The sequence below is a fragment of the Psittacula echo genome (assembly GCF_963264785.1).
Source record: "Psittacula echo genome assembly, chromosome: 2".
In the NCBI taxonomy this organism is placed as follows: domain Eukaryota; kingdom Metazoa; phylum Chordata; class Aves; order Psittaciformes; family Psittacidae; genus Psittacula; species Psittacula echo.
Genome location: NC_137737.1, coordinates 63226174 through 63248316, shown reverse-complemented (window position 1 = coordinate 63248316; position 22143 = coordinate 63226174). Strand labels below are relative to the sequence as shown.

At 41.1% G+C, this 22143-nt stretch overlaps 1 protein-coding gene across 2 annotated transcripts in view; it reads right to left on the bottom strand.

The window, feature by feature from the left end:
- Positions 1-2752: 2752 nt before the first annotated feature.
- KIAA0319 overlaps positions 2753-22143 on the bottom strand; it is a 31479-nt gene continuing 12088 nt past the window's right edge. For both annotated transcript variants that reach the window (XM_080611095.1, XM_080611096.1), the window contains exons 9-19: positions 20911-21034; positions 19357-19489; positions 18347-18495; positions 13134-13285; positions 11784-11922; positions 10497-10656; positions 9596-9738; positions 8139-8261; positions 6659-6749; positions 4231-4322; positions 2753-3405 (exon numbers count right to left, since the gene is read on the bottom strand). In XM_080611095.1, coding sequence (XP_080467221.1) covers positions 3227-3405; positions 4231-4322; positions 6659-6749; positions 8139-8261; positions 9596-9738; positions 10497-10656; positions 11784-11922; positions 13134-13285; positions 18347-18495; positions 19357-19489; positions 20911-21034 — 1485 coding nt within the window. In that variant the 3' untranslated portion in view covers positions 2753-3226. The remainder of the gene's footprint in view (positions 3406-4230; positions 4323-6658; positions 6750-8138; positions 8262-9595; positions 9739-10496; positions 10657-11783; positions 11923-13133; positions 13286-18346; positions 18496-19356; positions 19490-20910; positions 21035-22143) is intronic.

The following is a 22143-nucleotide window of genomic DNA, read 5'->3' as shown; positions in this document are numbered from 1 at the left end:
AAAACAGTATGTGGAAGTAAACCTAAGGACTGAGAACATGCTTCAAACCCATCATAGCCCGAATGAGAATTCACGTCAGAACTCTACCACTGTGTTTGCACCTTGACAGCATTTTCTCTAACACATTCATTCCAGCTATGACATGACATGCTGCAAGAAAGCAACAGTTCTAGAATAAAAATTATACGGAATCAAGATGCAAGGCTCACTACAATCTCTCCTAAAGTCCTGACAAAATCATGGTTGGCCCAGTGACACAAATGTGATATCACAAATTCACAAACCCAGAAACTATTATTTTCAACTTCTGTGCAAGTTTCATACTAAGACAAGCCTGATCTTATGTAAGAAGAATGACCTCTCCTTCCAAGGACATGAAAGGATCAAACTAGTAGAATCAGCTCAAAACTTTAAACCATATTCAACTTTCAAAACATAACTCAAACACTGTTAGCAACAAAGATGTCAAAGCATCATCTAGAGAACAGAAGTTAGTAAGCAACTTCCACTTACTAGGGCCTTGGGCATACGAAATTGGTTTAATGTTTCTGATTTGCTGAAGTGAGAAATAGCCAAATCATGTGTACTTTCTCATGGCGCATGAGCTTACCACCAATCCAGTCATTGCTTTACTAGAGAATCTGTCTTTAGTTTGTTTTTCTTGAAAGAACAACCTACTAAGCTTCAGCACCAGCTTTAGAAACATGAAATGAACCCAGAGCACAAGTGACTGACTTCACAAAACTGAAGGATGGTGCTGACTACACTGACATGTCCTAAAAGGTAAGTTTATCTATAAAGGCACCCTGGATACAGTACTTAACAGAAGCATTAATAGCAGCGTGGCCAATAAAAAGTTGTGGTTCCTTATACAACTCTTTTGTTTAAAATGCATGTTTCTGGGAATGTTATTCCTTCTAGAACATTTTGGGAATTTGTGCGGAATGGATTAAGCCCAACATTCCAATTTGAAAAAGAAAACAAAAGTAGTGTTTTGAGTGGGCCTTAACTTTCTTCAGGAATGCTTAAAAGTAAACACTGTATTATTATGTTAACACATTTGGAGCAGAAACTGAAAGACATCAGAAGCTGACCTTGCTTTTATTGACCAAGTTATTTAAAAATATATATACACTCACACACTCAAGAAGTGTGAAGGTGAGATAAAGTCGGATTTTTTTCAATAAACAGCCTAAAACCCCCATACACAGAGTTTTAAAACTTGGCTTCTGAAAAAAGCAAATCACACCATTTATACTGCATCTTGATGGGTATGGGAAAAAAACATGGAAAACGCTTGCATTAGCCTTTTTTAGCTCTTCACAGCTTCTCCCACCACTATGACTCCTGCAGCCACACTCAGCTCTCCAGAGAAATGCAGGGCTGGGCACAGGATAGATACTCTTCAGTGCAGCCTTAATAGCTTTAGGGACTTCTGCTGGCTGCGTTTGAGAATCGAAAGTATGAAACCAGTTATGAGCAGGCCATGTTGCTGCAACTTTTGACTACCAATTCCTTCCAACCTAGACAGTTTGACTTTTGCCCAACTCACAGAAGCCACAGTGTTCAACCCAATTAATCTGTTGTGCCAGACTTCTACAAAGGGATGGAGAAAGACTCAAAATTCTCTACCAAATTATTCGTTATGATGGAGGTGAACTACGTCCCCTACCTGACCTTTCTCATCTGCTCCCTGTGATCTCTATACTGTTCCATCCTTCTCTGCTAATGGATTCCCCACCATAAGATTTAATTAAAAAAAAAAAAAGTGTTAAAACCAAAAAACCTGTCCAAAATGCTCCCAGAGAAATGTTTTCTCCATCAGAATACATTGTTTCTCCAGCTCAGCCCAAGACTCCAGCATGTCAGTAAAGGAGCTCCAGAAAAGGCTGACATCATGGCCACCCAGTTCCACTGACACATATGCCCCACAAGTGAGGCTTAGGTACAAAAGCCAGGTCTTCAGTTTGAGATTTCAAGAACAGTACTGGGAGCATGGCTTTAAAGCCAAACAAGCACGTTGTAAAGAAATTATCCAGACTGTGAACATTGGAACTCCAATATACCTACCCTTCCAAAGCACCTAAAGGGATGTCTTCAGGTCAATACACCTAGTTGCTGCATAGCCACAGAGGAAAAAGTAAAACAACCTAATGTTCAAGCTAAAACCTTTCCCAGTACCAACTCTCATGACAATGAATGTAGGTGTTGAACCTCCTGCTCCACGTAGGGTGTTTCACCACAAGCATTTCAGTACACAAATGGCTGGCACATTGTTTAACTGAGCACTGAGGCTGACAGATGGAAACTTGTCTCACCTGATGGTTCAGTCTTAGAAGGTCCAGAGCTCTTCAGAAGTCCTCTCTAAGCAAGAGGTTGTTTGAGACGCTCAAAATGCTTCTGAAGGTGCATTATACCGTTTCCTTCCTGCCTTTCTGTTACTGTTTCCTAGCTGAATGTGACAAACACCAGAGAGCCAAAGCACCTTCATCGTTACAGAAGCAACCTGGACAGCTGGACTTCTGCATGCATCATATTTTTCATGTAAATACAGGGAACACTGCATCCTACAGGACACAGATGTATCACATTACAGCTGATTAAGTGTACTACTAAGTGTAAGCTTTCTTGGAAAACAAGACATTTCCATCTGATGAGCACTACCCTAGAAAAGTCAGTCACAAAGCACAGTCAGATATAAATACAACACACTAAAAATGCTCTGTCTTGGTGTTCTCAGCCTAAACTGAAAACAAAGATGGAGCCTGTGATCACATATTGCTCTCTATATTTGTAAGGGAATTTATCTGTATTGGCTTTTGCTGGTTTAGGTCAGCATTGTAATCACACTGCTTCTCTGAGAGAAAAAGACAGGAGCACAGTACATGAATCTTTATGCATCTCAGTTACCATTGTTAGTTCCATAGCAGCCCTGGCTATCTGTAGCAGTGATACAGGTAAAAGGGCCTCTGAAGTTTAAACAAACATTCAGCAGGGAATATGCAAGAAGTAAGATGTGCTCTTCCTTGTTCCTGTAATGGTGACAAAAGGAGTTAGCTGACCATCTAGTCCTTCCTCCTTTCTTTCCTTAACCATGCCAGAAATTTCCCCTTTCAATCTGCAATTAGTTGATATTTTAGGAAGCTTTTGGTTCTGGAAAACCAGATGGGTCAACATGTTTCAGATGTGTTGGATCAGTGTGTTCTGTGCTTTTACCCTCATTCAGTTATCTGTCCTTGGAGCTGTAGTTGAAGGAAACCCCATTTCTGATGGATCCATTAATGAGGGTTTTAGGATTCTCTCTTTCAATCTTTTCTCTACTGAAGATAGTGTCCTGATCACTGTCGAACTCTGATTCAGAGACCATCAGACTGGAGTTGTGTTCTGTACTTCTGTGCTTTATACCTGCCAAAAAAAAAAAAAAAAAAAAAGTAAAACAAGCTCATTAGAAAGGTTTAACTTAAGTAACAACTAACCATCCTCTCTTCTGCTGTGATATGAAGTACAAGTGAAAACATTCTCTTCACCGCATACCAGTGTGCACCATTGCCACCACCAACATAAAAACTGGCCTCCTCTGACTTCACTGCAGGCCCATCAGTCTATAGCTCCGAAATGCGAGTATATGCATTACATTTGAACCAATTAGATATCTTGGTACATAGCCTATGTACTTTTCATGGCTTGAATCTGGAAATTAGTCTGTCCACTGAACTATCTGATTAACACAAGCAGCAATGAAAGGTCATGATTTCTACAGAAACGTCTGTCTTTTTAGGACAGCAGTTTCTCAGGGTGATTTTGTTTCCCCTGCTAATAAATGCAACTCTGGTAAATAAAAAATACACGTGAAAAAAGGACAGCAGCTAAAGTCTGCTGATATTTAACAGCATGCTTCTGGGCCAGGAGGGAACTGCTGCACAGCAATAAAACCAGCTCAAAATTAAAAGTGTGTGCAGGGGAGGAAGGAGTTACATGGAGAAAGTCTGTAGGACAATTAGATGTTCTAAATTAAGGTTAACAACGCAGCTTAGAGCAGTGGCTGAGTCCAAGGCATCATGAAAGAAATGAAGTGGATACTCCCTCAACCATTTAATTCTCCATGCTTGCCTCTGCCATTCCCAGATTTGTAGGTCCGTTTCTGGGCTCCTCCTGACTGCAGGTGTCAATTCAAACACACTGACTGTAAGCTTGGTGGGTAAGTTCGCAGCTGAAACAGATAGCACTTACCATATTTGGGTCGTAGCTCCATTCTCTCCTGCTCATCTATGTTATCCAGGATGGTATATTTTGTTTTCTTTCTTATCTTCGTTCTCTTTCTGCTAAAAGATATGTACCAGAAAGACATTTGGTTCTTATGTACACACATGAATCTGCTGTTCTCCCTTTCAATAAACGTAACTACGTACCCCAATATATAGAACCTCATCATACTTTCTCACCTACATTTAAAGAGTTGTTCCAGCTTATACCTGTATAAAGCAGCTGTAAAATTACATTCTCTGGTTTAGATTGATTTTCTCTCTGATTTAAAAAGATGAAGAAAGCAAGAAAGACTGACTTGCTTTCCTAGGCCACAGGGTTCAGTTTGTTCAATGTCAATACAGCAACTAGACACAAGGTAGACATACATTCATTTCGAAATAAAATTTGTGCAAGAATTGGCTAGGTGTTCCCACCCCCACACTCTTTTTAACTGAGAGAACTGGTGCATGTCTGGTTATGCTTACAAAGAAAACCAAATAACAGTGGAAGCTGGCTCCCTCATATACACACATGCAGGGATAAAGCCATAATGGTTTGTAGGCAAATCCCCACTTGTTCTCTCTTAATTTAAATCCTCCCCCAGCATCTATTTCTACAATGCTGCAAAGATCATCATCTCTATGTTAAGCAACAGCTATTTCCAGGAGCTACTCATCTGCTCATTAATACAGCTGGAAAAATCCTGGAGGTAAAGGAACAGACACAGAACTGTTTGTTGTACTGGATCAAGAAGGAACAAAGGATTTCAGGGTAGAAATAAAAGCACTCATGGATGAAACCAAGCGGACACCTCCTAGAAGATGCTCACACTTCAGGTATTTTTCAAGCATTCTTTCTCATAGCGTTGGAGTGGGGTGGGTGGGTGGAACATGCCCTTTGTCAAGGCAAGAATTGACTCTGGCAATGTCTGGAGAAGCACTTCCACCCAGATTGCACAGTTCACAGTGGAGAAGTCACCTACTGCTCAGCTGACATTACAGCCACAGCCTCCCCTCTACATGGTCTAAAAAAAAAAGGAGTTCATTTGGCAATTCAGCAATGGCTTTAAAACATCCAAAACTGCAGCCAAATCTTGGATTAGGGTATCTCGTAGTTTCCACAAGGCAAAGGGCATCTCTTGCCATTCTGTCCTGTGCAGCATTTCCTTCCTCTTTTTTATTTTTTTCCACTTACCTGCACCAACCAGCCCTCACCTTCCGGCACAAGCCACATGAGGACAAAGGACAGAAGCAGCTGAAATCATAGATTTATAGAATGGTTTGGTTTGGAAGGGACCTTAAAGGTCATCCAGTTCCAACCCCAGCCACAGACAGGGACACCTTCCACCAGACCAAGCTGCTCCAAGCCCCATCCAAACTGGTCTTGAACACTGCCAGAGATGGGGTACCCACAACTTTTCCATAAATAATCCCTTTCTCATCAAATCACACAAGCCTGTGAGGCTCCACCCTACACTGTGGGGCTAGAACAGAAGACACTCCTATTAAAACCTTTCTAATGACTACACTGTTCCTTCAACCGTAAAAAGGAAACCAGTATCAACTCATGCATTTCAAAGAGCACCCTTTACATACTGCAAAACCCTAGAAAAAAGTGAATATCCAGAAATATTTTGACAGCCTTTCATATTTGCTAACACCTGAACAAGCCATCTATTTACTGGGCTTTTTAAGCAGCAGCAAGAACACTTCCTCTAGTGACAGAACTTGCAGGGGCTTGTCACTTGAAACAGAATTTCTTATCAGCTCAGTAAGAAAGACTGGGAGGGGGAGGCAAAACAGAGAGGAGAGTGACAAACAGTAGCAGGAAAAACTGTTTAAGAAAAGACGGACTGAAGATCTCTGCAGTACTCCTTGCCGGTCAGCCAGATGCACCCCCATGTCCACCCTTCCTATCTAAGGGAAACACCAGGTTGGGAGCAGCTCCCTTCCTACGGCCTAGAATACTCCTACAACACTAACTTTCAGGGTGTGCCTCCTTTTTTTTTTAGCCTGGAGTACCTGGAAGACTCAGTGGGAGACCATGAAGATCTGCAGTATACTCCCAACATTTTAAAGTAAATTATCTCTCAATACTGATTTGGAGAAAACTCCAAGAATAAACTCGCCAACAACATTCCATTTTATGATTTTATGCCCCCCTTTGTTTCAATATGAAGGATGCTCCAATACCGGCTTTTTGTTTTTCAAAATGCAGAAGAGCACAGAGGCACGAATGGATACTCCTTTTTACAATAATACTGTGTCTATAAAGAAACAGGTACTGGAAGCTCCTCACATGTCTGAAAAAAGAGTTCAGGGGTTTAGTGCTAAAGGCTGGATTAAAATGGGGCTGTTGTGTGCAGTTTTTGCATATAACCCATTAAAAAAAACCTTCAACATAAATCACATACCTTTTGCAGCAGCAGATGCAGAACCAGGCAAGCCCTACCACGACCACAACCAAAATAAAAACAGATACAGTGACATAGAGTATACTCCACTCTGAAAAAAGAAATACAACAGTACTTCGTAAAATAATATGAATGGGATAATTTCTAATACAAGTCTATTAGAATAGCCAATCCTGAGGAATGGGGAGTGGCAACATGAGCTCTGGAGAACTTAGTACCTTCATATTCTTAGAAGAATCCCTAAAAATCCTTAGGTTTCTAGACCAAAAGTGCCTTTTTGAAAATCTTCTTCCACTCTAATACCTTTTACCATTCCAAGATACCTGAAGTCTATGTGGGAACTTAAGAGGGAATGCTTAGCACCTCAATTGTCATTCTCTAACTGAAATAAACATAGGTGTACTCCAGGGCTGGCATTTTAGTAGTGCTTTAAAAGAGCAGCTGATTAGAGATAGATCCTTCTACCTGCATGGTTACATTTGTAAATCCATGAAAACATGGGAAGGGTATTGAGAGATGTGCAAGAATGTGAACTCCATAATATGTATACTCACTATTTCAGTGGTGTTGTTATACTACAGAACAACACAGCATTAGGGCAAGGCTGCAGGAGGTGTCCCAGCCTCAGGCTTAAAACTGACTGTCTCATTCTGGTTGGTCAATTAGAGAGACAGACACATGGCCTACGGTTACTTAAGGCTTGTAGAAAGCTCCTCAAATGTTTACAGATTCACTTGAAGACTGGTGCACTAAGTAAATGTCTCCAAGCCTACTAAGAGTACTTTATTTCAACTTAAGTAGAAGACCAATTTAGTTAAATTAGAACTATTAAATATTTGAAATGGAAAGGATTAGCTGATATGTTAGGTGTGCCACAGAATACAGACACAATTAAGCTGGTGAAACTAAATTTCGTTTCCCAAGTGCAACAGGCAAACTGAAAGAAACCGTGAAATTAATCATTCTAAAAACCTGAGGTATTAAAGGTGACTACACTGGTTAGCCCAGAACACTGGTGTTTTCTTTCCTTAGGTCAGATCATACTTCTGGCACAGAAGCATCAACCACCCAGTAAAACAATTTAAGTTGTTGCCTCTTTTTCAGCTTTGCAACAAGCACATGAATACTACTCAAAAAGCTTTGCAATGCCCACGCTATTCAACAACCCTTCCAAATGGCCCCAAATTGTAGCAAGATCTCCCCTCATGACAAAATTTTCATGCTTTTTTCCTCAAATAGTGGTACTTTAAATAATTTAGGCTTTTAGAATATTTTAAATATGGGCTACTACTGTAAAGACATTATAATTTCAAGACATCTTTCTATAGAAAGATATTGCTTGGCTGGAAAACAAAGAGACTGTGTTAGTCTTCCCTCAGCATCTACTTCCAAAGTACTCCTCCTTCTGACAGCAAATAATCAACAGTCTCACAAGATGATGAGTTATTCTTGAAATACATTCTGTAACACCCAAACTCACCACAATTACTCTCTCCATCACTTAGATAACGATGAATCAAGTTTTCCATCCACAGCTGGTAGCAAATGCAGCGCTTTGTTATGGGGTCACAGTGTCCATGTCCAGAGCATTTTAAAAGACAGGCTAAGAACAAAATCAAACATAGCGTCAGCTGTGTAAACGGACAATTTTTCATGCATCCTCTTACTGTGAGTCTACATTGGTGGTAAAGCATCTAGCTCATAACATTCTCTTATTTTTTAAATCTCCTTTTATTTTGATGTTCTGTTCTAAACAGATTTTCAGTTCATCAGACTGCAGGCTGTAAAGAATATGTATCTTATGCATACAATATTGAAATCGTATGCAAGTCAAGAACAGATTACTCTAACCAGAAATAAAAATGAGTTGAAGTTGTGGAATTCAGACATGATCCTTTATGACAGATTTGTAAGAACTTCTAAAGTACCTCAGAACTGGGGGATAACAGCATTCTCAGGTATAAGAAGACAACCATCATACCAATAAACTAGAGTGCACTTCAGTATTTCAGAGCTCAATTACAGCATCTGAGGCCAGAACATTTACATGCCTCATAGGCTTATAAGTAGTAGCTATTGCTAGATTAATGCATCATATCGGACTAAAATGAAAAGTTATTCCCCTTAAAACTTAGAGTAGCAGATTTGCTATGTCAAGAAAAATGTTAATACATATTTTCAAGTGACTCTACACATTTCAGTAATCCAAGCACATTTACAACAGAACAGTTCCTTTCAACAAGTAAATAAAGACAGTATTTACTACAGAATCAATGACTATTTTACTGCCAGAGCTAGCTCACTTTGTGATTGTATCATTATGTTCCGATTTTAAATCATGGAGAAATCGTATCTGCAATATCTGAGTATCATAAAGGGTTCACATTATTAGTGAAGTTCAAAATAAGCTTAGAAGTTCAAGCATCTTTTGGGGTAAAATAAAAAGTTCATTATAAGAAACCCCACAGGCCTGTTTACATTGCAAGTATTAGAAGAGTAGGTTATACCAGTGATCACCTCACCATTTTGATTGGGAACAGACAAGTTACCTTACAAACCTATTACTGAACAGTAAAAGCCTCCAAGGGATCAGAAACATTAAACATTCTATAATATGGATATATTTTTTCCCATCTTCCAACAAAAGATGGTGTAAGTCAGGTATCTCTATCCTCATTCCCCAGGCCTTCCTGATGAAGACCAGATTAAGATATTGTGCTTTTGCATGCTTTTACTGATGATGCCTTCTAAAAGAACACAACTGGCACCAGTCTACCACAAATGAACAAGCATCTTCAGTTTTATCTTCAACATCATCTTTTGGAAAGCTGCACCCGAAACCAGACACCAGGTGGCAGACAGAAGGCCTTCACGCACTGTTTCCAGGTGCCCTGCTAGCCAGATACCTGCAAAGTTCTGAAATGATCCAAAACATACCAGCCGTGTCAACCCTCAGGACTTTAAAAAGCAGGAAGTCAGCCTTCTCTTTCAAAAGCTGCACATGCAGGGTTCGTGAGACATCTGATGCCTTGATCACCTTGGAAGGATGCCCGTTCTGCACATAGAACACAACTGCAGTGCTGCAGAAAGAACAGCTAAGGTCATGACTGCTGTCAAAGATCGCTTTTGTCAGGCATTAGTTTATAGCCTTTGGTTTTGTTTGTTTCTGGAAAACAAATGTCACCACTGATAAAGATTAGGGAACTCTGTCCATGGATCAAACAACTCCATCCTTGGACTTCATTATGAGCCAGGAGACCAGCAGTTCTTTGGCTTCTCATTTTCACAGACAAAAGGTGAGGACAACAGCAAATATAATTCCCTCCTTGTTCTTCCTGACTCTTGCTTTAAGAGAAGTATGTATACATTTGCTTTCCTCACTCTCATCCAGGACCTGTTCCAAGGCACTCTGAAGCAGTTTGAGTAACTTTAGGAAACTGGACTTAAGAGCAAGGTAGCCAGATATTGCTGGAACCTTACTTTGAATATAAGCAATACTTGCTTCACTGTAAGAAAGTCTGTCTCACTGCATTTGGGAAAAATAATAGTAGTGTATGGAACAAAGATCTTGAAATATATGCATGTGCTTTATTTAAAGGAATAAATAAACTATACAAAGAATTTTTAATCTTTTTAAAACCAAACCACTTCAGTTCTGAGCCTCCAGAGAGCTAGCTTCATCAATTTTTTACCACAGCAGACAAAATTCACCTTTTAGAGTTATGAGTATATATTTTTTTTTTTTGGTCATCTTAGAAAAGATTATTTTACAAGTCATTATGAGCTGTGAATTAATGAAAATCACAAATCTTCCTTGCACAGCAGGTTATCTTTGTACCTTATATCTGAGTAGGCTTGTATCTTCTGAACTTTGATATCTGAATCCAAAACATTCAGCAATACAGCCAGTTGTCTCACCAGAGTGTCCTTCTGCTGTTCACTCAGCTGTCCCACTCCAACTTGCAGAATGAGCTCCACCAGACCATTTCTTTTGGGATCTGACAGAAAAAAAGAACATGCTATTCTTTCGGAGCCTGGCAAATATTTCAGTACTAACTGAAGACAATACAGCATTTTCCTGCATTAAGACCCATATTCCTTATAACCCAGCTCTTTCGTATTCTTAGAAAAGTACTGAAACAAGCCTGGTGGGTCCTAAGATAGCAAACCAGTTTATCAGTTGAAAGAAAGCACTTCAGCGTGTATTTCCATTTAGCATGAACACATTTCTGTGCAGAATATCAACTTCTGTTCCCCTAAATACTGTCATCTTAAGGTCTCAGAGGTAAGCACTAGGTGAGTCTAAGTTTTCAGTTCTCTGCTAGTTTTCTACCACTGGCTACCACCCACAAAATAGGGAGGTAAAGATGGACTCATATGGTAGCATGCAAGACTCTGCGAGCAAGTCTAGATGAGGATGGTCAACTTCAGAAATATCAAGTATGTTTACCTTCACAAACTGAGGGTTCTGTTACATAATACTTGGACTTCTAGAGTGCCTTGCAAAAAAAAAACAGACTTTACAAATATCCATTGAGAATCCTGAGCCAACTATTGTGACTACATTCAACAATAAAGCAAGGAACACAAAATAATTTTCCAAGAACCAGAGAAGAAATCTCCAACAGACCCAAGATTTCAGGCGTGTTTCCTGAAACCTCAATTTATCCTTCCAGCACACAGGCATTTATGCTGCATTTGAAAATAAGTCTATACACAACCAATATCAAACCTATGAAAAGACAAAATTAAAAACCCCTGAAATGCTTTGAGGTTTTTGTCCTTCAAGATGAAAAGAAGGAAAACAAGCATAAAACCACACTTTCGGTCATCAAATACACAACTGCAGCATTTGTACCTAAACTTAATGTTTAGCTCCCATCTCTTTCTATTGTCCAAACTGATTAACAACCAGGAAAAAGAAACCTAAACGCTTCCAGTAAGGTAGTTAAGAATCCTGACATGTCTAACACACTCAACCCTATTGAGAGAACAAAAGAAGGTAGGGAGAAACCTGTTTGCTTTGTGTTTTAACTTGAGAGAATCTTGTCAACATTGAAATAAGTGAAAAGGAGAGCAAAGATGAGGTATTCACAACGTATCGATGACCTTTTAATTGTCATACCAGGCCGCACTTCAATAGTTGCTGAATCAACATCTGAGTCTCCTTTAGCATCTGTTACTTTCAAGTGAAAAGTGTATGTTCCTTCCACCAGATTAGTTAGCTGCAGTACTGCCTCGTGGTCTGAGCCATAGATCACATCCTGGTAAAGAAACAAAATTAGTACTGGGATGATTATAGCCTCAGAGAAAGTTGAAGGTGTGACTATCAAGTAGGGTATCTGGTATGACAGTGTGAGTTCTTGCTTTGCTTTTGGGATAAATGTGACCTACTCACAATTTATGGCAAAATAATACAAATTTGGAAGTGACACTTAATGAGAGTGTCTGCACAGTATCAATATTTTAATAAAACCAACAGAAAAAACAAACCAAAACAAACAAACAAAAAAAAACCAACCCCAAACCAAAAAACACAGAAACCAATCCCAACCCAAACCAGGCAGAAACATTCTCAAGTACTTTTCTACTTGAAAATCTGAGACAGGTACATTATTATTTCTCAGCTTTACTCCACTATCCTTAGTTCTGCTTTCTTCACTCTCAAATTACTTTCTTTCCTTGGAGTCCATGTATTTCCAGCTATCATCTCTGCCAGCTATGTACTGAAGCTAAACCTCTTCAAATTTTCTCATACCCTCATGTGAATTGCTTCTGGAATCTCTGCTATCATTTTGCTGTTTCTCCTTTCCTGGTTCTTACCAATTTGTCACTATTTTCCTGACTGCAAAGCACTGTACACAACACTTTGTGCAGACAAGCAGAGAAAGTTATCACAGTTACAGTAGCTGACACAAACTTCAGTTTATCAAGAGGTACTTTTGCTGTCTGCCCACCCTGAAGAGCAGACTAACAGACTCCATTGCCTTAATGACCCAACCTATTCACTGTGATCTGCCAGTCAAGGTATTTGTAGATCTAGCGCCACACATAATTTTTATCTGAAACTGAAAGTTTCACCTCATCTGGTACCAGACACAATTCCTTAGTCTTTATCAGTACTTCTTGCTCTCTCAGACCCTTCTGCTTTTAGGGTACCTGGATTTCAGACAATTTTTCTCTTGGACACATTATCTTGGTACTATCACCAATTACTCCTAAAGCGACAAAACTTTATTCTTCCGTTCCGAGTCCTTCTCAACTAGTCCTTTTACTTAGTCACCATATTCTTTGCTGTACTGAAAATATCACAAGCCCCTTGAACCAAAGCATTAAGGAGAGCAAGGACGACAAACCAGAAACAGACACCATGCCTCAGAGCATTATATGAGCCATACTCGCATGCCCTGCTGCAGTGATGCTACATGCATAACAAGAGCTGAATTTGACTTGTTACAACCTTCAAGAAACTTACCCCGGCTGCTGGGCTTTGACCATCCCGAATCCACAGATATGACACAATCCCCTGGTCATCAGCAGACCTTGAGCCATCCAAGGTAACAGAGTTATTTGGTAGCACTAGAACATGTTTCCCACCAGCATGCGCCCGGGGTGGACTGTTGTTTTCTAGTCATAGAAATAGTGCAGAAGGATTTGCTTTCAAAACATGTGAAATGTGACATGCCATTGCAAATACACCCACACCGCAATTCTTTACCCGAGGATTACAGGCAGTAACAACAGAATCTTGTTTAAAAGGTACAAGGAAAGAATAAGTGGGTCTATAGAATTTGGCTCCAGAATTATTACAACCCGACAGAAGCAGAGCTGCACTATGAGGACAATACCAATACGAGGTACCACACAAAAACACTTTTTTCACAAAGCATTGTGGGGTACGCTATTTACAGTATGACAATAGCCTAAGCATCAGATCTCAGTCAAGCAAAAAGATTTTCTTCCTCTTTAGAAACACAGCCCATGTGCTTCACACCCGACATGTCCACAGATCACCATGCTGGGCTCTTGTCATTTTGAGAATCACTTATTACCTAATAGAAGCTTGTGTAAGGTACTGTATCTTCACATAGGCAAATGTTAATTGGGAAACTTACAGTAAACCCAGTTCCCAAATTACTTTTGCTTACCGCTAGCACTGAAATGAAGGCATGTATTGGGAGTACAGCCAAAAAACAATGAAGAAACATGAACACATTCTCTTTCCAGAAACCAGACATCACTGACTTTTATTTAAAACACAACTGATAAGACAGAGCTCCAGGAAGCTGTGAAGCTGAGTGAAATACCTTGCCAGTCTGAATATTAGATTTGACATAAATAATTCAATTCTGGAGAGATCTTCAGGGCACTGGCTAGCATTTTAGGTATTCTTTAGAACAGCATAGAGTTCTCTGTGGTACAAGTGATGATCTTGTCTCTTCCAAATAAACCAGTTGACTCAACTTGGTTACTGGACCAGTGAATATTTTTAATACTGAACCTGTGACAGTTGCCAGTACATACTGTGACTGCACTTGATAGTCTGAATGAAAACGTGAGTGTCCTGGGTTCAGCAGCAGCATTAAGTTTTTCTTCTTCTTAGTAGCTGGTGCAGTGCTGTGGTTTTGACTTTCGGCCTGGGAATAATACTGATAAAGCCAATGTTTTCAGTTGCTGGTCAGAATGTTTACCCTGACCAAGGACTTTGTGAGTCTCATGCTCTGCCAGGGAGGAGGGGAAGCCAGGAGGAAGCAGGGACAGGACACCTGACCCAAACTAGCCAAAGAGGTATTCCATACCACAGCACGTCATGCCCAGGAGGTAGAACTGAGAGTCGCCCGGAAGGGCTGGAACGCTGCAGGGTGTGGGGGCGAGGTACCGGTTGGTGAGCGGTTGTATTCTCTTCCCTTGTTATTTCCTTTATCATTATTATTATTGGTGGTAGCAGTAGTGGTTTGTGTTATACCTTAGTTATTAAACTGTTCTTATCTCAACCTGTAGGAGTTGCATTCTTTTGATTCTCCTCCCCGTCCCTCCAGGAACGGAGGGAAGAAAGGTGTCTGTGGGGGGGAAGTAGACTGTGTGGTTCTAATTTACAGCTTGGGCTTAAACCACAACAGTTCTTTTTGGCGCCCAACGTGGGGCTTGAAAGGTTGAGATAACGACAGATCTGACCGAGGCACAATGCTGATTTATGGGCTCTCGAAGTTGTTTCTCTTGATGCCACAGTTTCAGTGTGCTGTAGCTTACTTAGAGCCGGTATTTGCTGTGTTAGTGTTTATCAAGTGTGGGCCTTGGGCTAAGGTTCTTGTTTCACTGTACTTTATGGTAATGGCTTGTAATACGGGGGGCTCCAGCAGCAGGGCAAGATAACGAGGCTGTGGACTTGTACCTGGCCGTCCCGCTGCCCTTCACTGCCCTGGCCCTCATCTTCGCCTCCGTCTTCATGAGGCTGCGGGGGGCTGAGTGGGAGTGGCCCCAGGAGCCAGTGGAGGCCGAAGCGGCCCGGGAGAGCGGCCCCGGAGACCAAGCGGCAGTGGGAGTGGGGCCGGAGGCCGGCAGGGAGTGGCTGCCAGTGGAGGAAGTCAGGGCGGATGAGGAGAGACAGGAGGCAGCTGCCGAGCAGCAGGAGGAGGCGGCGGAGGAGCCGAGCACCGCGTCAGAGCCCAGCCCCGCGGCGGCCAAGAGCATCCCCCAGCAGCCGCCCACTGAGCCCCGTGAGCCTGATCCCCAGGAGGATGTGGGAGACCCCGCAGCATTTCCCAGCAAGGCAGAGGAGGAAGATCTGGACTCAGAAAAAGGGAAGCTGGTGGTGAGAGAGCCGGCAAGTACAGCAGCTACACCAGCCCCAGTGACAAGTACAGCAGCATCATTTGAGAGTTCTGAAGGTTTTGAATGGCCTTTGGGTACCCTTGGGGCATGCCTGCTGATTGTGATGGGGATCACCGTGTTGGCACACACACAGAGTGTGTTTTACCCACATCCATTTTGTCTGATCTCGAGAGTTAAGCAGTGTCAGGTTTGGGTCTTGTCGGGGTTTAGACGACGATATAGCGGGACCAAGAGGTTTTCCCCAAGGCTTGACAGTCATGAGTGTCAGGGTGCGTGGGACAGTATGGGCAAGTATCTAGTCCACTGGGCCCCTCCAGTGCTTTGGAAGCATTGGAGATGGAAGGCAGCTGTATGGAGTCCCCAACAACAAGGTGCAGAAACTGCTGAAGGTGAAGGTGAATTATTTTGAGCCTGATGGGCCCGTGACACTTCAGGCCATCAGGACAGAGATGCAACATAGAGATGGACTCATGATCGAGGGGTGGACTTGGCAATAGACACTATTGCCCAGGTTATTCACAAGTGTGAACACTGCACACAGCCTCTTCTGCCCTGAAAGACTGTTATAAGAGATGGAGCCCAACATCATGGACCAAATGGACTCAGCAGCTTTATAGGGATTGGTCTGTGCACTAGGATAAGAGTGCACTGAGATAAGAGTGATGGTATATAGAAAATGTGGGATCTGAGCATGATGTGAATGGTATGGAATAAGGGGTGGATACTGTCCTGGGTTCAGCAGCAGCAGTAAGTTTTTCTTCCTCTTAGTAGCTGGTGCAGCGCTGTGGTTTTGACTTTCGGCCTGGGAATAATACTGATAAAGCCGATGTTTTCAGTTGCTGGTCAGAATGTTTACCCTGACCAAGGACTTTGTGAGTCTCATGCTCTGCCAGGGAGGAGGAGAAGCCAGGAGGAAGCAGGGACAGGACACCTGACCCAAACTAGCCAAAGAGGTATTCCATACCATAGCACGTCATGCCCAGGATGTAGAACTGAGAGTCGCCCGGAAGGGCTGGAACGCTGCAGGGTGTGGGGGCGAGGTACCGGTTGGTGAGCAGTTGTATTCTCTTCCCTTGTTATTTCCTTTATCATTATTATTGGTGGTAGCAGTAGTGGTTTGTGTTATACCTTAGTTATTAAACTGTTCTTATCTCAACCCATGGGAGTTACATTCTTTTGATTCTCCTCCCCGTCCCTCCAGGAACGGAGGGAAGAAAGGTGTGTTGGGGGGGAAGTAGACTGCGTGGTTCTAATTTACGGCCCGGGCTTAAACCACGACAGTGAGACATATTTGGGCAGAGCTGTTGTCATGCATTTCTGACTAAACACCTAACTGAAACTCTAAAACAGTTTAACCAATGATGCACATGGGTAAAACTGAGTCCATCTGCTCCAAGATGCACCTGAGTTGGAACAATCCCAAGCACCAATACAGGCTTGGTGGAGACAGGATTGAGAGCACCCCTGAAGAAAAAGGACTTGGGGGTGTTGGTTGACAAGAAGCTCAACATGAGCCAGCAGTGTGCACTTACAGCCCAGAAAGCCAACCGTGTCCTGGGCTGCATCAAAAGGAGCATGGCCAGCAGGTCAAGGAAGGTGATTCTCCTCCTCTACTCCATTTTCAAGAAGTCAGCAGCTAAGATTCTAACACAGCTCTATTATCATTTCATAAATGGTGTAGGCACCATGCTTGCAGAGCTAGAGTACATCACTCCCCTCAAAAAAAAAAAAAACCATCAAGGTATGCAACAGAAAGCCAAGCACTGGAACAAAGAAGATTTGAAACATATTATGCGACCTTCTTTAGAGGGAGGTATAGGCCTATGGAGATTGCTAAAATCACTCCCTAAGGAACAACATGAGGTAAAAAATGGTTGGATTATCACCACCTGCAAACTTGAGAATGCAACACGCTACGAAATCTGTGAGGAGTACCTGACAGTACCTCTGTCAGAGGAACGAAGCTGGCAGAGTCTAAAGCACAAGTCTTATGAGAAGTGGCTGAGGGTACTAGGATTGTGTAGCCTGGGGAAAAGGAGGCTCAAGGGAGAACTTATCACTCTCTACAGCTATCTCACAGGAGGCTGTAGCAAGGTGAGTGTCAATCTCTTCTCCCAAGTGGCAAGCAATAGGATGAGAGGAAATGACCTCAAGTTATGCCAGTGGAAGTTTAGATTGGATATGAAAAAAAAAAATAATAAACTATTCACTAAAAAGGTTGCCAACCACCCCTGGAGCTATTTAAAAGATGTGCAGATGTGGTACTTAAGGAGTGGTTTAGTGGTGGATTTGGCAGTGCTAGGTTAACGGTTGGACTCCATGACCATAAAAGGTCTTTTCCAACCTAGGTGATTCTATACAATAGGCATTATTATCCTAAAGCCACTTCTACAGCATGCTTGGGGGGGGAGGGTGATAAATAATTAACCCCCACTATAGCAGCAGCTTACCTATGTAAAAAACCCCAAATAAATACAGGTCTGCTAATGCTAAGTTTTTAAGTGGAAATTGGTATACTCTGAGACCTCACATAAATCCCACACTAAAACTGGTTTTCTGCTCAAAGCTTAACTTCAAAATGATTTTTTCATTTTATTCTCAATGAAGTAGACATACACTAGCGTAGTAGGATCAAAAATAGTATTTTTAAGCATGTTTATTACTACTAATTCTTCATATATTTAACTCCAAAAAGCTTGCAGTAAGTGAAATTAATGCTACCAGTCACTCACTTTACAATAAAACAGCAGTTAACTCTTCCCGAATATCCTTGAAACATGACAACCAAATACATTCTGTGACTGAATTAACTGGCAAGTTGCCTACTGTATTCTAAGCAGCAGCAACTAGGCTTACCTTCCTTCACAGTAATAGATAGCACAGACGCACTGCTTAAGCCCTGTTGGTCTTTCACGGTCAGTCTGAAGCGATAGGTACCAACCTGAAGACCAGTCACAGTTGCTATTGCTTTGTCAACATTTTCCATCTGTACAGAGCTTGGTCCACTGAAACAAAGCATCCCAGGAAAAAAAAAAAAAAATCTACATAGACAGCCAAATTATTCTTTCAGCAGCACCGATCATGTCATTTGCTTTTATGTATATTGTAGTTTTACCACCCCTTGTAAGCACTGGTGGTTAAAGAACTATGACACATGAGTTTAGTTCAGAGAACTAATAAATCAATTTTTTTTAAAGATAAAGCACCCAAGCATTCTATACTCATTTATTAAAAAATTAGAAAATGCACCCCAGAAGTTGAATCCCCTCACTGTACTATTTCATGGGAGCATCCAAACACTGTTGCTTTAAGAGCCACGCACAACATGTACAGGCTGCCAAACCAACCTCTTCCTGTACCCTGAATGAGCTAGTACCTTGTCCGTTTATTAAGGATCAATTAGTTTTGCACATAAGCATACAATTAAACTTTAGTCAAACATTTTCAATCATCATTCAAGAGTGTCACCTACTATTGAAAGCTAAGGTTAAACAGATTGTCAATTTATTGTTCATCAAACAAGTGACCAAGAAATCCTAGTCCTAAGCACCGATGGGAAAACTTTGTATATTTCAGGAGGGTACCCAAACCCATTAGTTGATTTTTAACAGGAGACATGGAAGCTCCCATCATTTTCGCTTAACTTTGTAACAGTAAACCTCAAAATGACACACTGCAAAATATGGAAGACTTATGCAATCTCTGCCTAAGGTGAACTTATCACCCTCCTACCGCCTGAGCAGGAACACCCTCAAAGCAGTTCTCCAACAGTGAATTACCCAACACAACTGTGTAAGAGGTTCTGGCACTCAATTACTTTCACTTTGTTCTTTATTCTACTGGAGATCCATAAAATCTCTAGATACCTGATATTTTCCCAGTGATAGAAGACAATGCCTTGGTCGTCTTGGCTTTTGCTTCCATCCAGTGTAGTACTTTCTACTGGAAAGGTCAATTCCTTGTCAGGGCCAGCCACTGCTACTGGAGGACTATTATTTTCTGTGAAAAGTAGTACTTAGTGTATGACATTTTCTAGGTAGCTACTGGCAAGGACTGCCAATCATAACAAAGATTTTACACATAATATTATATAACAAATTTGATATATTGGCTCAAAGGTACAAATCACAAGCATAATGTGCACAAGCCAGCAAAAAATACTAGGTGGGTGAGACCAGCTCTGCAACAAGCCAAATCCCACAGCAAATACTTCCCTTTTTTATAGTCATACCTAAAAGTACATGCTCCCAAAATTCTGCAGTGTGCTCAATGCATCATATCAAACAATTTCATAACAAGAGTAGTGGGGTATTTTCCTGGAACCACTACTACTTCAAAACCACCCACACAAATATAGGCCTCTGCCTGCGAAGATGATACTGGCCCAGTTTTCTGCTGCTCAATGTCAGCACAATGCCACTAAGTTAATGCCAGTTTACAGCCTTTGTAGACTTAGTGCAGACACATATAACCTATTACTATGTTTTCAACCTATGCTTTCGTGGCATTGTGAAACTAATAATGCTACTATTTTCCTGAATATTTATTTACCTTTAGATCTGACTTCTATATAACATCTTTCAGTAACACCTTTCTAGTTCTACATTACAATGTGTCTAAAAGACACCACTGTAAACTGTGGTGTCTACTACTTCCAATTCACGTTCTTGATTTCCACAGTAAATGCCCACTGTGAAGTTTTCCCAGAAGGGGTTATCTACAAAAAGATGTAAGCAATAACAGGAAGATAAAATGTTGCTCCATGCTGGAATGTGAGACCTTCAGATGGGCAGAACAGACTACTTTGGATGCAACAGGCAGACACAGTAGAAAAAAAAAAAATAAAATAAAAGGGAGTGGGTGCATAAGATATCCTATGAGTCCCAGACCATTTGGGCCCATTCATCACTTAGCTCCCAAATCTAAACAAGTGTGTGAAAGATGCTGCCTTTGAAAATTCCTTGCTTGACACTTTTCCCTCAAAAGTACAATGCAATTCTAGTGAGAATTCAAACTACACAAGGATTCTTGAAAGAGAACTGCAAAACAATAAGGAAACTGAGCAAAGCACTGACTGATACTCTGAACAACTTTGCAAAACATACTTCGTAGACTATTACAAGAGCCCCATTTTAGCTTTTAGAGAGACACTCAGTCACATACCTGTACAGGCTGCATTACATAATCAGGCCAGTTTGAGACTTCAGAATCACCACCTGGACTTTCTATGACTCTACACTTGTTTTAAATGTTTGCTTTGACAGAAAACAGAGGTGGAAGAGTCCTTGAGGCAGGGATACAGGACATTCAGACTGTCATCTCAGTGGTGCAATGCGGGAAGATGATGTATTCGAGGACAGTGCTAAAGCCATCAGGCTGACCACCCCTGAGGGACCCAGACATGCCTGCAGCTGACTTACCAGGCTGTACTATCAGTGTGACCTCAGCTGTGGACCGCTGCCTCGCAGAGTCTGTGACAGTCAGCTGAAAGGTATAATCTCCTTCCTGCATTGCAGATAACTGGAGGTATGGCGTCCGCACTCCCTACACAACATTTATAAAGACAGTGTAAGATAAACAGAAATGCTCATGGAATATGAAAGATATCACAGAGCAATTATGAAGAAAAAATACAATTTAATTCATCAATACAGTGCTTGAGCAAGCAGTTTAAGCATCCTGTAGACAAAGAGGAAACTGAAAATTTGATGTACAGATGTACACATTCCCTATTGCAACTGTCCCTATCAACCCAGAGAAATATTTATAGACAATAAACTTTAATATCTTCTAGTATAATTGCTGCATTGTTTCTGAACCACAATAATTGTGAGACACATGGGACGTTAACTTTTTCAATTAGGAAATTAAAGACTGACAGAAATTACTACATCTTATTCCATTTCCTTTGAGATATTGTAAAACCAAACATCATGACATTCTTTAATATAATATTTATGAAAACTGTTAAATGCAAAATCAAGCTTTACTTGATCCCAGCCAGACAGGCCTAACGGAAAAAACAAGTCAAACAACACAACTCTGTCCTCAGTATACTCTTCCAGCAATATTAATTGATGTCTGTTATGAGCTCATAAAATGACTGGGCCCAGCTATAGGTCCTTTTGCTAATAAAATGAGCATAAATAAAATAGAGTGAGGAATAACAAATCACAACACAATTAGGTGGGGTTTTTTTACAAATATGATAATGAGAACTAATGATTAACTAACCAGGAAAGGTACTTGTTAAACTGCCCTCTAATCATGGATACCATGTAACATATCTGAGACCAGCATCCTCAGCTTTAGGGAAATAAAAAAAGATTACTAGGCTTTTGGAAAGAAACTGTAAAGTGCTCTTGCATTTCCATATTACATACCCAATGAGGTATCTGAAACAGTCATCCCCTTTTTCCAGGAAAGTTGCTTTAAGGCTGAACAACCTCTGAAAACTACAAGTTCAGGCTGCACGGATGCTTTTGGAAAATCTTTGTCATGGTAAATGAACAAAAATAAGCCATTATGCTATAAGCCCTTCCATAGTTTCCTAATTACCTCTACAGTACAGGCTTGCATCAATATTACTCCTTTCCTAAACAGAGCTACAAAGTGACCTCTTTCAATTTCTGAAGGTCTAAAGCACTTGCAAC